A 12,530-nucleotide genomic window follows, 5' to 3' on the forward strand; every position below is an offset into this window, starting at 1 on the left:
TAATCTCCCTTGCTGCAGATTAAGCCCATTACTTCTTGTCCTACCTCCAGCAGACATAGAGGACAGCTGATTACAGTCCTCTTTATAACATATTTGAAGACCACCAGGTCCCCCCTCAATCTTATTTTCTCAAAATTAAACATGCCCAAGTTTTTTTTAACCTTTCCTCACAGGTCAGGTTTTCTAACCCTTTTGTCATTTTTGTTGCTGTCCTCTGGACTCTCACCAATTTGTCCACATCTCTCCTAAAGTGTAGCACCCAGAACTGGACACAGTAATCCAGCTGAGGCCTTACCAGCCCCGAGTAGAGCAGGACAATTACCTCCCAGGTCTTACATACAACACTCCTGTTAATACACCCCTGAATGATATTAGCCTTTTTTGCAACTGCACCACATTGTTGACTCACACTCAGTTTGTGATTTCCTATAACCCCCAGATCCTTTTCAGCAGTACTCCACCTTGTGAGGTATTCCCCACTTTACAGTTGCACATTTGATTTTTCCTTCCTAAGTGTTGTACTTTGCACTTGTCTTCACTGAATGTCATCTTGTTGATTTCGGACCAATTCTCCAATTTGTCAAGGTTATTTTGAATTCTAATCCTGCCCTCCAGAGTGCTTGCAACCCTTCCCCGCTTGATATAATCTGTAAATTTTATAAGCACACTCTCCACTCCATTATCAAAATCATTAATGAAAATATTGAATAGTACTGGACCTGCAGGACCCCATTAGATACATCCTCCCAGTGTAACAGTGAACCATTGATAACTACTTTTTTAGTACAGTCTTTCAACCGATTGTGCACCCACTCATCTTGTAATAATTTTGTCTAGATTTCAGCCCTTACTTGTTTTAAAATTCCACCAAGTGTCACGTCACAATGTCTCTTTAAGATATTTATTTTGAGCAGAAAACAGAAAAACTTACTAGCTTCTTTGGAAGGTTATTGTCATTTTCTACAGCGTCTCTGATGGGATTTAGAGCTGAGGAAAAAGCTTCAAATCCTGATTCGGGAGTCAAGTCGAATAAGATGGGCACAGAGGCAGAGACAGCATCTCGGAAGAACCTCACTTTGTCAATGTCCATGTCGTTTTCTCCTGCAGAAATGGACGCCAGCTCCACAAAGGTAGGAAGTTCCGTTTTGTCTGCAAGAAGAAAAATCCACCAATGCACGTGAAACAAGCAATCTAAGCTCAAGAATCTACAAATACTTTTAATCAAAAGCTGCAATGTCTTTGCCCTCCAAAGCTGAAAAATCCCTGTTGTTGCTCCATTTGGACATGTCAATTAAATCAAACGAATAAAATCTCAGATCTAGGAGTGGCCAGAAATTTTCCATCAAAACTTTTTTAGAAATAAAAATGTGTTTTTGACTAAACAAATTTTTTGTAGAAAATTTTCCTCGGAATTTTTTTATTTTTGATTGGAAAACCAGAAACTTGGGAAAATGTTTTCTTTTCTTCATTTTTTAGATTTTTGGCAGTTTTCAACCACAAGTTTTTGGTTGCCAATAGTCAAGATTTTTTCCAGGTTTTAAAGCCGCTCATTTCGACGAACAGTAAAAGTATCAGGGGGTCGCTGTGTTAGTCTGTATCCACAAAAACAACGAGGAGTCCGGTGGCACTTGATGAGGAGATGTCAATACCAAGAGAGGGAAAATTGCTTTTGTAGTGAGCCAGCCACTCCCAGTCCCTATTTAAGCCCAAATTAACGGTGTTAAATTTGCAAATGAATTGCAGCTCTGCAGTTTCTCTTTGAAGTCTGTTTCTGAAGTTTTTTTGTTGAAGGATGGCTACTTTTAAATCTGTGCCCAGGGAGCGTCCAGGGAGATTGAAGTGTTCCCCTACTGGTTTTTTGTATGTTACAATTCCTGAGGTCTGATTTGTGTCCATTTATTCTTTTACGGAGAGACTGTCAGGTTTGGCCAATGTACACGGTAGAGGGGCATTGCTGGCATCTATCACATTACTGGTATTGACACCTCCTCATCAACTATTGGGAGTGGGCCACATCCACCCTGACTGAATTGGCCTTGTCAACACTGGTTCTGCACTTGTAAGGTAACTCCCTTCTTTTCATGTGCCAGCATATTTATGCCTGTATCTGTAACTTCCACTCCATGCATCTGACAAAGCTTTTTGCCCATGAAAAAGCTTATGCCCAAATAAATCTGTTAGTCTTTAAGGTGCCACCAGACTCCTTGTTGTTTTTTCACCAACAGTACAGGCACCTTCTCTGGCAGCTCACCTCTTACTGTGCTCAGAAAGTGCAATATTACAAGTGCAACGTGTAACGTCTTTCCTACTGACCTTACAAAGCGCTCTGCTACTGGACACCTTACAACATATGTGGGAGAAAAATATTTTGCTCCATTTCATAATTCCCTACCCCAAACCAATGCCTGTCCAAGTATTCTTACTACACATAAAAATGTCCAGCAACAACCCCCACGGCAGTGAGTTCCACAGTCTCATTATTAGTTTCCTTTACTAAAAAAAGAAGGAAATTGCTGCAGAAAGATCTTGATTTTTTTCTAGCTACAGTCACAGAACTATTGAATAGAACCCTTATGTGAGAACAGAACTCCAGAATCATCTTTAACATAATCTGATCTTCAGAAAGACAATGAAGAACCAATTAGGGAAATTTTCAGTGATATTTTATAATTGTTACCATTCAAACACGTTAAAACTCACCATATGCATTACAATCACAAACCTATCTCCAACCCACTATGAACTCAAGCACGTGAGGGCTACACCATTGGCTCTACATTCTTACTTAGTTTATAAATACTGGTCTAAAGTGCACCTTTTATGACGGTTGTGATCCAAGAGATAAAGTCTTTCTTTGCACACTCAAGAAGTTCCTTCAAGAAGTCAAGCACACTCTCAGGGATGTTACTCAGAGTATCTTTAACCTTTACAATATCATCAGTCATATAATCAAGAGACTTGTCCTTGAAGTCCTCGTCTTCCTGTTAAAATACAGGATAAAGAACTATGTTTCTTAGCAAAGAAATGAGACAAGCATTTATTTTAATTAATTTACTGTTTGTGTTGCACTAGGAGCTGCACAAACACAGAGAAGAAAACTGTCCTTGCCCCCAAAACTTTGTTAATGCCGCGTTAAGGTTGCCCAGTGCTGCTTTGTGCCCTTCTAGAATGTGGAGAGTGCCCATACTTAAACCTCTGAAACATAAACCTCTGAAAACAAGGAAATCCAAAATTAAAGTACATGCCACTCCCACTATGCAACCTTAGCTCTGCTTCCAAAAGCTGGCAACAGTTAATAATATAATCCTGTGGGAGTCTATAAAAATCTGCTCAGCCATTTACTATTGTGGATTTTTAGGACTGATCTACACACAAACATGCATTGGTTTAACTAAATCAGGTTCTTAGAACTCATTTAGTTATTTTGGTGGAAATCTGTTTGTTGGACACTCTCATTTTGGAATAAAAGTGGTTAAAGTTGAGTTAACCAAAGTCACTTTTGACTTGGCCAACTCTTATCCAAGAAAAGAACTGTCCACTGAATTGGTTCTAACCCACACCCTTTTAGTCTCTAAGGTGCCACAAGTCCTCCTTTTCTTTTTGCGGATACGGACTAACACGGCTGCTACTCTGAAATTTGTTATTAATGTGACTAAATTTATTGCAAAAATGCCTTAGGCACCGAACCCCAAAGAGGGTTCTCAGCTGTGAATCCCTGAAAGAGATAGGTGCCTCCATGCAGCCCTGACTTAGGCACCTATGTCTGAAAGAGGGGCAGAGCCTGCACATACCCCTTGTTGTAGGCATCTCCCACTGGCTAGCTTAGGTTGCTCCCCATTCGTAGGCACCTATCTCTCTCCACTCATTGTACAAGGAGCCTGGGCCCTAACCCAGGCTATGTGGATTGCAGTGTTGTTCTCTAGGCACCTAAAAGTTCAGTAGCTTTGTGAATCTAAGACTGAAAGTCTGTGCAGCACCTAGCGCAATGGTGCCCTGATCTCTGTCACTGAGTCTGTGCAGCGTCCGGCCTAACAGGGCCCTGATCTCAGGTTATTTCTTCTAGTAGCTGCATAATATAAAAAATTTTAAAAAGTTCATCTTGCTTATGCCATTTTTACATCACTGGAACTCCAGTGTTTTCCATGGAGTCACTCCAGGCTTTCACCTGAGTAAATGAGATCACAATGAGTAGATGCGTAAAACGAGACTGCATTTGTCTAACTAATTGCCCTAATGATATTTATGAGAGTCCTACGTACATATTTGGTCAGGTCATCAAGGAGCCGGAAATCTCCACTGAGTCCCAGTATCCTTCGAAGCTCATCTATCATTTTGGCTGTCTTCACCACCATGGAGAGTTTCAAGTAGTTATTAATCTTAACCACCGCAGCCTCAGCCCACTCAGACTTGCTGCCAGGTTCTCCCTCGCTCTCCTCCATGATTTTAAATTCCTTTCTGAGCACCTGTTCATCTATTAGCAGCTTTCCAAACTGTCTCTCAATGTCACCAAGGCTGATGGAAAAATCTTTAAGGACCAGATAGGTGCGATGAAAATCTTCCATGGCCGGGATGTAAACGTTTTTCTGCACTTCATCCAGAGAAAGAAGGGCTTTGTCTGGGAATTCATCCTTGGCAAGTTCCGCTTTCAGCTTACACAGTTTCCGGAAGAACTCGCTTTCCCGGAGGGTATAAACTTTTCTAACCATGTTGTTGTGTTTAGCGAGTGGGTGCGACTGCAGACCTTCACTTTTCTCCTTTCCATGTATGGAGTATTTCTTCACCAGCATCTGATCCTTAATGCTCAGTTTAATTGCAACACTTCGTTTCATGGCACCTATGTCAACTAAACAGTGTGGGAATAGAGATTTATTAACATGTAATTAATAGATTCCAAGGCCAGAAAGAATCACTGTGATTATCTAGTCTGACCATCTGTGTAACACAGGCCAAAGACTTCCCCAAAATAATCCTGTGTGAACTAGAGCAGATCTTGTAGAAAAACATTTCATAGAACCATAGAAGATTAGGGTTGGAAGGGACCTCAGGAGGTCATCTAGTCCCACCCCCTGCTCAAATCAGGACCAATCCCCAACTAAATCATCCCAGTCAGGGCTTTGTCAAGCCTGACCTTAAAAACCTCTAAGGATGGAGATTCCACCACCTCCCTAGGTAACCCATTCCAGTGCTTCACCACCCTCCTAGTGAAATACTGTTTCCTGATATCCAACCTAAACCTCCCCCACTACAACTTGAGACCATTACTCCTTGTTCTGTCATCTGCTACTACTGAGAACAGTCTAGATCCATCCTCTTTGGAACCCCCTTTCAGGTAGTTGAAGGCTGTTATCAAATCCCCCCTCATTCTTCTCTTCTACAGACTAAATAACCCCAGTTCCCTCAGCCTCTCCTCATAAGTCATGTGCTCCAGCCCCCTAATCATTTTTGTTGCCTTCCGCTGGACTGTTTCCAAAACTGGACACAGTACGCCAGATGAGGCTTCACCAATGCCGAATAGAGGGGAATGATCAAGTCCCTTGATCTGCTGGCAATGCTCCTACTTATACAGCCCAAAATGCCATTAGCCTTCTTGGCAACAAAGGCACACTGTTGACTCACATACAGCTTCTTGTCCACTGACACCCCTAGATCCTTTAAATTTGCCCTTTAAATGGCCATGACAACTAGATTTTTATATGAGCATTCATAATTCTCATTGTCTTTTAATAAAATATTGACATGGTAATCTGGGATAGCAGCTAACTGTGTGTGTAGCAGAGTCATAGGGGGTGGGACAGTAAACATTATGAATATAATTAAATACAGAGAGCTACACCGAAAGAAGGTTACAGTTGCAAAGTATTCAAGTATTAGGAAATTCCCAGGGTCACAAAGAAGACCATCTAAATGTAACCCGCGTGTAACCACTGCTGTGACATCTGCCTGAGTCTGCAGAGAGCCTGTGTCAATCATTCTGAAAGGAGGAACTGCCCCAAGTGTAACCGTTCCACAGAGGAAAATTCTCAATCTAGCCGTAAAGCAGATTCACAGAGGCCAGAAAGGATTATTCCGATCTTCCAATCCAGCTTCCGGCATAACCCAGGCCAGAGACTCTTCCCCAGTGACTCCTGCATCCGGCCCAGTAACTCCTGGCTGAGCTATAGTGGAGCATTGAGAAAGAGACACCTCATCTCCACTGACAGATTCCCAGTGATGGAGACTCCATCCTGTCCCTAGGGCAGCTATTCCAGTAGTGAATTCCCCCTGCTGGTAAACACAAGCCCCTTATTCCCAGCCCAAATTTGTCTCCCTTCAGTTCCCAGCCAGCAGGTCTGGCTTTGTCTTTGTCTGGAGGTTAAAGACCTCTCTGCTCCCAGCTATTCCTTCCTTGTGTTGGTCCTTATAGACCAGGATCATGTCACCTCTTAACCTTCTTTTGGATAAGCCCAGTAGGTTGAGCTCCCTTACTCTCTCACTGGGAGGCAGGTTTTCCAGACCTCGAATCATTCTTGTAGCTCTTTCCTGAAACCTTTCAGTTTTGCAACATCCTTTTGGAAGTATGGACACCAGAACTGGACACAGAGTATCCAGTAATGGCCTCACCAGTGCCGTATACAGAGGTAATATCATCTCCCTTCTTCTATTCTATATTCCCCTGCTCATACAACTCAGGACTGTATTTGCCCTCTTAGGCACTGAACTGCACTGGGAGTTCCCATTCAGTTGATTTCCGTCAGAACCCCCTTTCTAGTGTTGCTGCTTTCCAGGATATAGTCCTCCCTCTGACATTGCACCCGATAATGCTTTATGGGAATATGCTTATGAATGTAAATATGACATAACTGGAATATGTTTTATGCTACATATGCCATGTTACATATCTCTGTAAAGGTTATGATCTACTGAATATATTCATCTTATTTGTATCCATGTGCCATTTTTGTACTCAACGTTATGAATATTGGCTGTGTACTTGCTTGATTTTAAGTAGCCTTAGCAAAGCATTTGGTCAGCTTCTTGAGAAATGAACGTGCAAGTTACGTGCCCAATGAAGAAACACTTAATGGACAATGGATCTTGGAAGGCTCCAATCCACATAAGAAGTCTACTTGAAGATGTTCAAGGTAGCATGTGAGCCATGGCTGCTACCTGTAAGTCCTGAGTCATGCATGGACATGTGACTTGCCCATGTGACTCCAAAACTCCATCTTGGAGCTGGGATTCTACACAGGGGCAGGGAGGGGTGTCCACCCACAAGAAAAAGTCTATTTAAACCCCTGGGAGACCCCTCCATTTTGTCTTCAGCTGGCTCAAGAGATAGCCTCTCCACCCCCAAAGGATACCTGAAAGAAACTGGAACAAAGGACAGTAACCACAGGGGGTTGGAGTGATTGCTGGACCCAGACTAGAAGGAGTCTAGCCTGTAAAAGGAAGCTTACTGGAACACCTCTGAGGGTGAGGTTTTATCTGTATTCAGTTTTCTTACGGTATTAGGCATAGACTTGTATGTTCTATTTTATATTGCTTGGTAATTCACTTTGTTCTGTCTGTTACTACTTGGAACCACTTAAAATCCTACTTTCTGTATTTAATAAAATCACTTTTTACTTATTATTTAACCCAGAGTATGCATTAATACCTCGTGGGGGAGGCAAACAGCTGTGCATATCTCTCTATCAGTGTTATAGAGGGCGAACAATTTATGAGTTTACCCTGTATAAGCTTTATACAGGGTAAAATGGATTTATTTGGGGTTTGGACCCTATTAGGAGTTGGGCATCTGAGTGTCAGAGACAGGAACACTTTTTAAGCCTGCTTCAGTTAAGCCTGCAGCTGTTCGGGGACATGGTTCTGACTTGGGTCTGGGTTTGCAGCAGGCTACCATGTCTGGCTCAAACCAGGCAGTGCACTGAAGTCCCAAGCTGCCAGGGCAAAAAAGCAGGGGCAGAAGTAATCTCAACACATCAGTTGGCAGTTCCCAAGGGGTTTTCTGTGATCCAACCCATCACACCCCCCATCCAGTAAGTGTGTAAGAAATTCCATTATTATGTACTGTAGGAGAACAGAAGAGGATGGTACCATTTATGATGCCCATGATGCAGCTGCACAGATACAGAAATGCTCGTCTTTGCTCTTTCTGCTTTTTCAGCTGCTCAAACTCATTTCTTCTGACATCCAGCACTTCCTTTATATATTGAGAATAAGATGGCTCTGGAAAAGAGATACACAAGATTTTTGAGACAATCTCTATGATATGGGGAAGGTGCTCTGAATTTAACTGATGCAACAACAAATATCTGCCTGAGTCTGCAAAGAGCCTCAGATAATAGCACTGAGAACTATTGGGTGGAACTTATGTTGTGGGAAGAGCTTGGAAGAGAACTTTTGTCCCTCAACTTCTTACAGATCATACAACCATTTTGCAAGCAGCATGAAGTATTGGAGTTCCTGATATAATTAGCATAAATAGCCAAAACTGAATATTGTAAATGTCTAGAGTGTAACTGCATTTTTAAAATAAATGGTAAGGGTGCTGCAAACATCTAGCTGCTACCAGGTGTTCATAAAGGAGTGTTTTAACTTAAAAAATGTCAATCCATCACATTTAACACAGTGGTTTTCAATTACCCCCCCCCACCTATATTTTAAGACTCCACCTTTGAATATTTTATTTATTAACAACAACTGGTTTTATGATGTTCTATAGAAGTTGCAATAACATACAGTTTGCATTTTATATTCATTTTTCTTTTCTGACTGTATTAGAAAAAAAATTAATATGTTTAAGGCGCTTCTTAGGGATAAAAGTATGAAGCTGCAAACTCACCGATGAGAGTCAGCATCTCGGCAAATTCCTGTGTGTGTTGTAGAATGGTAGGTAGCATCTCGAATGGGATGTCTCCAGAAAATACACTATCACCCACAAAGGAGAACAACTCAGACACCTTTGAAAGCAGCAGTTGTGCGTCTCTGTTGATTTGATTTTGAACCTTGGGCTTCAATTTTTCTGCAAAATACAAAAAATATAGTGAGATACTGGGAACGATTTCAGAAAATGCACTGGAGTTTTCTTCTTTATTTTAACAATAAACCCCAGAAAATGTTAACTGTTTCTCACTTCCTTGACTTCATTGGGACAACTCAGCTGCATTATGATAAGCCCTGGCATACTCCTAAGTAGAGCTGGGCAAATAATAGATTTATCAGTTCACCGGTAATTCCAAAAAAATCAGGGGGAAAATCATTTTGAGTAGACCCGAAATTGAAATTTTTTGAAACTTTTGGTGAATCAAAAAGTTGAAATTATTTTATTTCCTGGCAAAACCATTTTGTTATGGGTTTGTGTGTTTTAATGGGGTTTTTTTAATTTTATTTTTATAAAATTGAAGGTAATTTCAACATAAACAGTTGTTTCAAACTCAAAAATTGAAACTTTTTTTCCAAAATGTCAAAACAAAACATTTCAAATTCCCCCCCCCCATCAAAACAGTTTGGTGAAATGGACACAAATTCATAAAACGTTGATGCTGAATCTATATTTTTTGCCAAAAAAAGGTTGTGTCTAAAAAATGTTACCCATTTTTAGTCTTAAATCTCTAAGGGCCAGATTTTCAAATGCATTTAAGGCATCTACAGCTGGAGATAGATGACTAGTGGGATTTGGCACCCAGCCAACTCCTTTTCACTTAACTATGATCCCAATAAGTTGAACCCATTCTGAGATCACTGGAACAAAATGTCCATATAGAAACTCACGGACAGCTGAGATAATATCCAAGCCCATGTAGGAGTTAAGTAGCCATTTGAGAACTTTGGCTGTGTTCTCTTCAAACCGGTTAGCATTCGCTATCTGATTCAATTCTTCAGTCCACGTATTTTCAATGATAATAGATACGATTTGTGCAAGAATTGGCTTGTTCGTCTTTGAAAATTTGTGAAGAATTTCTTTCAACATTGACTTCTATAAGAAAGAATATTTTCTAACTATACGGGTAGAGATATTTTACACACACACACACACACACACACACAGCTTAAAACCATCTCTCAAATTCTGCTGATGTTTTTGTACAGTGTATAAAGCACTACTCACGTCTGTAACATAACTACAGCTGAGGGAATAATGGATTTTTGGGTTTAGGGGCTGAACTAAAACCCCTTTGTTTATTAAAGTTTCTTGTTGAACTTAAAACTCAGAAAATGCCATTTTGAATCAAACAGTTTCTGGTTGACTCAAAAATTAATTATTTAAAGGCAGGGGCAACTCGTGGGAGGGGAGAAGTGGGTCACATGATGGCCTGCACGTTGGGGTGGCCCACGGTGGGCCCCCCACACACACACTTTTCCAGAGGTGCCCCCCCCGCAGCGTTGCCACTGTTTAAAGGGTTTTGATTTGATGTAAGTCAACCGAAACATTTTAGTCAACTTGAATAGTCAGGGTTTAGCTGATCGCCATATTTGGTGTCAGGAAGGAATTTTCCTCCAGGGCAGATTGGAAGAGGCCCTGGAGGTTTTTCGCCTTCCTCTGTAGCATGGGGCACGGTTCACTTGCTGGAGGATTCTCTGCTCCTTGAAGTCTTTAAACCACGATTTGAGGACTTCAATAGCACAGACATAGGTGAGAGGTTTTTTGCAGGAGTGGTAGGTGAAATTCTGTGGCCTGCGTTGTGCAGGAGGTCGGACTAGATGATCATAATGGTCCCTTCTGACCTTAATATCTATGAATCTATTAATAGATATTGTTTTTGAGTTTTTCATTTTGATTTGGCTATTTTGGGATGTTTTGCACTTTTTGGGGGGTCCATGTGTATTTTTTTTTAATTGACCAACTTTGAGAATAAAATGCCATTTCAAAATGAAAAGTCGCAATGTTTTGAAAAAGCGAAAATGTTCAATTTTTATGATTTTTTTCAGTTTTTCCCCCCAGAACTATTTGTTGAATTCAACCCAAATTTGTGAATAGCTTTGGAGCTCCAAAAAATGCATTTTGGGGGCAGAAAATCTATTTGCCCCTCCAGAAAATTGCCCCTTATAACACCTATTAATCATTTAGTAACACTTTATAATCTATTTGTAAGTGTTCCCCTCATATAAAGTGTGACCAATAATATAATAAACATGCACAAAACCATCCAACATGGCAGAGTGGGGAAGAGAGCTCAGGATTTCCTGGCTTCTGGTCCCTCTCTTCAGTGAAGGTCAGGCAGGTGCTACACAGGAGGGAAGAGAGAGATTCTGCTATACCTTGCTTTTTGTCAGCCCTTTGATACTCTGAATGATGTGTTGTGAAAAGCAGTTTTCCAGTTCTGTATCTCGGAACTTGTTAATGTTAATGAAAATCAAGTAGTGATCAAACAGATGTTTATGGTTCACCTAGAACAAGGAAACATTTGTTATGCAACCATCCTTTATACCCTCAGAAAAACCTTTCTTAAAGCACATGAAGAGACAGATAGGAACATAACAACGGCCACACTGACCAATGGTACTCCTGGGGGAATTCTGTGCCAAAAAATTAAAAATTCTGCGCACAATATTTTAAAATTCTGCAAATTTTATTTGTCAAAATAACACTACATAATCACACCAGATTCAATTATTTTGGTAATTTATTTCAAAATACCTGTCAGCAAGTATGTCTGTAACAATACAGACACACAAAAGATTTCCCCCAGAAGTAGAGAGTTAAAGAAACCCCTATGACAACCCAAGTTCCTGTTTCTCTGCCCCCTCCCCTGGCCAGAGTCCAGCCAGGAGGCCAGACACCCACAACTCCTCTCAGGCAGAGCCCAGCTGTGGGGGGCCCCCTTGTCCAGATACCCACAGCCTCCCCCCCCCCCCCCGAGAGACCAGCCACCCACCCCCTGCCCCTCAGGACACAGGGAGGTAGAAACAGCCTGATGCTGGGTCCCAGGCTTGCGTGGAGTTTGCTGCGCACCACCCTCTCCTTCTCTCAGGGCATGCTGGGAACAGCAGCAGGAACCCTCTAGCTCCTTCCCCTTCCCCCCCAGCAGTGTCTTCTATGTGCGAGCTGGGCTCTGCCAGGTCCAGAGGCCCCTAGTGGCAGTCAGCAGCACTGCAACCCATTTCTGTGGGGGAAAGGAAACTCTGTGCAAAAAACATTAATTTCTGCAAAATTCTGCATTGCGCAGTGGCGCAGAATTCCCCCAGGAGTACAATGGTTCAGCTTACCTAGGATACCGGGCTAGATGAACCATTGTACTCCTGGGGGAGTGGCCAATGCCAGGTGCTTCAAAGGTAACAAACAGATCAGGGCAATTATCAAGTGATCCATCCCCTGTCATCAGATCCTCAGCTGGTGTAAATCACACCACACACTGGAGTCACACCAACGTATACCAGCTGAGGAGCTGCCTATATTTATTTCAGTGTGTAGGACTGGAGTAACAGTCCCTTCAATATTATGGGCCTGATTCTCTCCTTTCCCAGTGCTGTGGGACATCATTCGCTCCAATGTCAAGTGGGGGTGAAATGACACCTGATCATGCCCCTGATGCACAGATGTAAATGAT

General features: G+C 41.7%; 1 protein-coding gene across 4 annotated transcripts in view; it reads right to left on the reverse strand.

Moving 5' to 3' along the window:
- Window positions 1-12,530, reverse strand: part of LOC114021482 (E3 ubiquitin-protein ligase rnf213-alpha) — a 168,566-nt gene that overhangs the window by 91,804 nt on the left and 64,232 nt on the right. For all 4 annotated transcript variants that reach the window (XM_043549414.1, XM_043549413.1, XM_037899152.2 and 1 more), the window contains exons 24-30: window positions 11,242-11,370; window positions 9,754-9,958; window positions 8,825-9,004; window positions 8,077-8,208; window positions 4,260-4,843; window positions 2,816-2,981; window positions 932-1,149 (exon numbers count right to left, since the gene is read on the reverse strand). In XM_043549414.1, the coding sequence (XP_043405349.1) occupies window positions 932-1,149; window positions 2,816-2,981; window positions 4,260-4,843; window positions 8,077-8,208; window positions 8,825-9,004; window positions 9,754-9,958; window positions 11,242-11,370 (1,614 nt within the window). The remainder of the gene's footprint in view (window positions 1-931; window positions 1,150-2,815; window positions 2,982-4,259; window positions 4,844-8,076; window positions 8,209-8,824; window positions 9,005-9,753; window positions 9,959-11,241; window positions 11,371-12,530) is intronic.

Source organism: Chelonia mydas, chromosome 6 (genome assembly GCF_015237465.2).
Source record: "Chelonia mydas isolate rCheMyd1 chromosome 6, rCheMyd1.pri.v2, whole genome shotgun sequence".
Taxonomy (NCBI): domain Eukaryota; kingdom Metazoa; phylum Chordata; order Testudines; family Cheloniidae; genus Chelonia; species Chelonia mydas.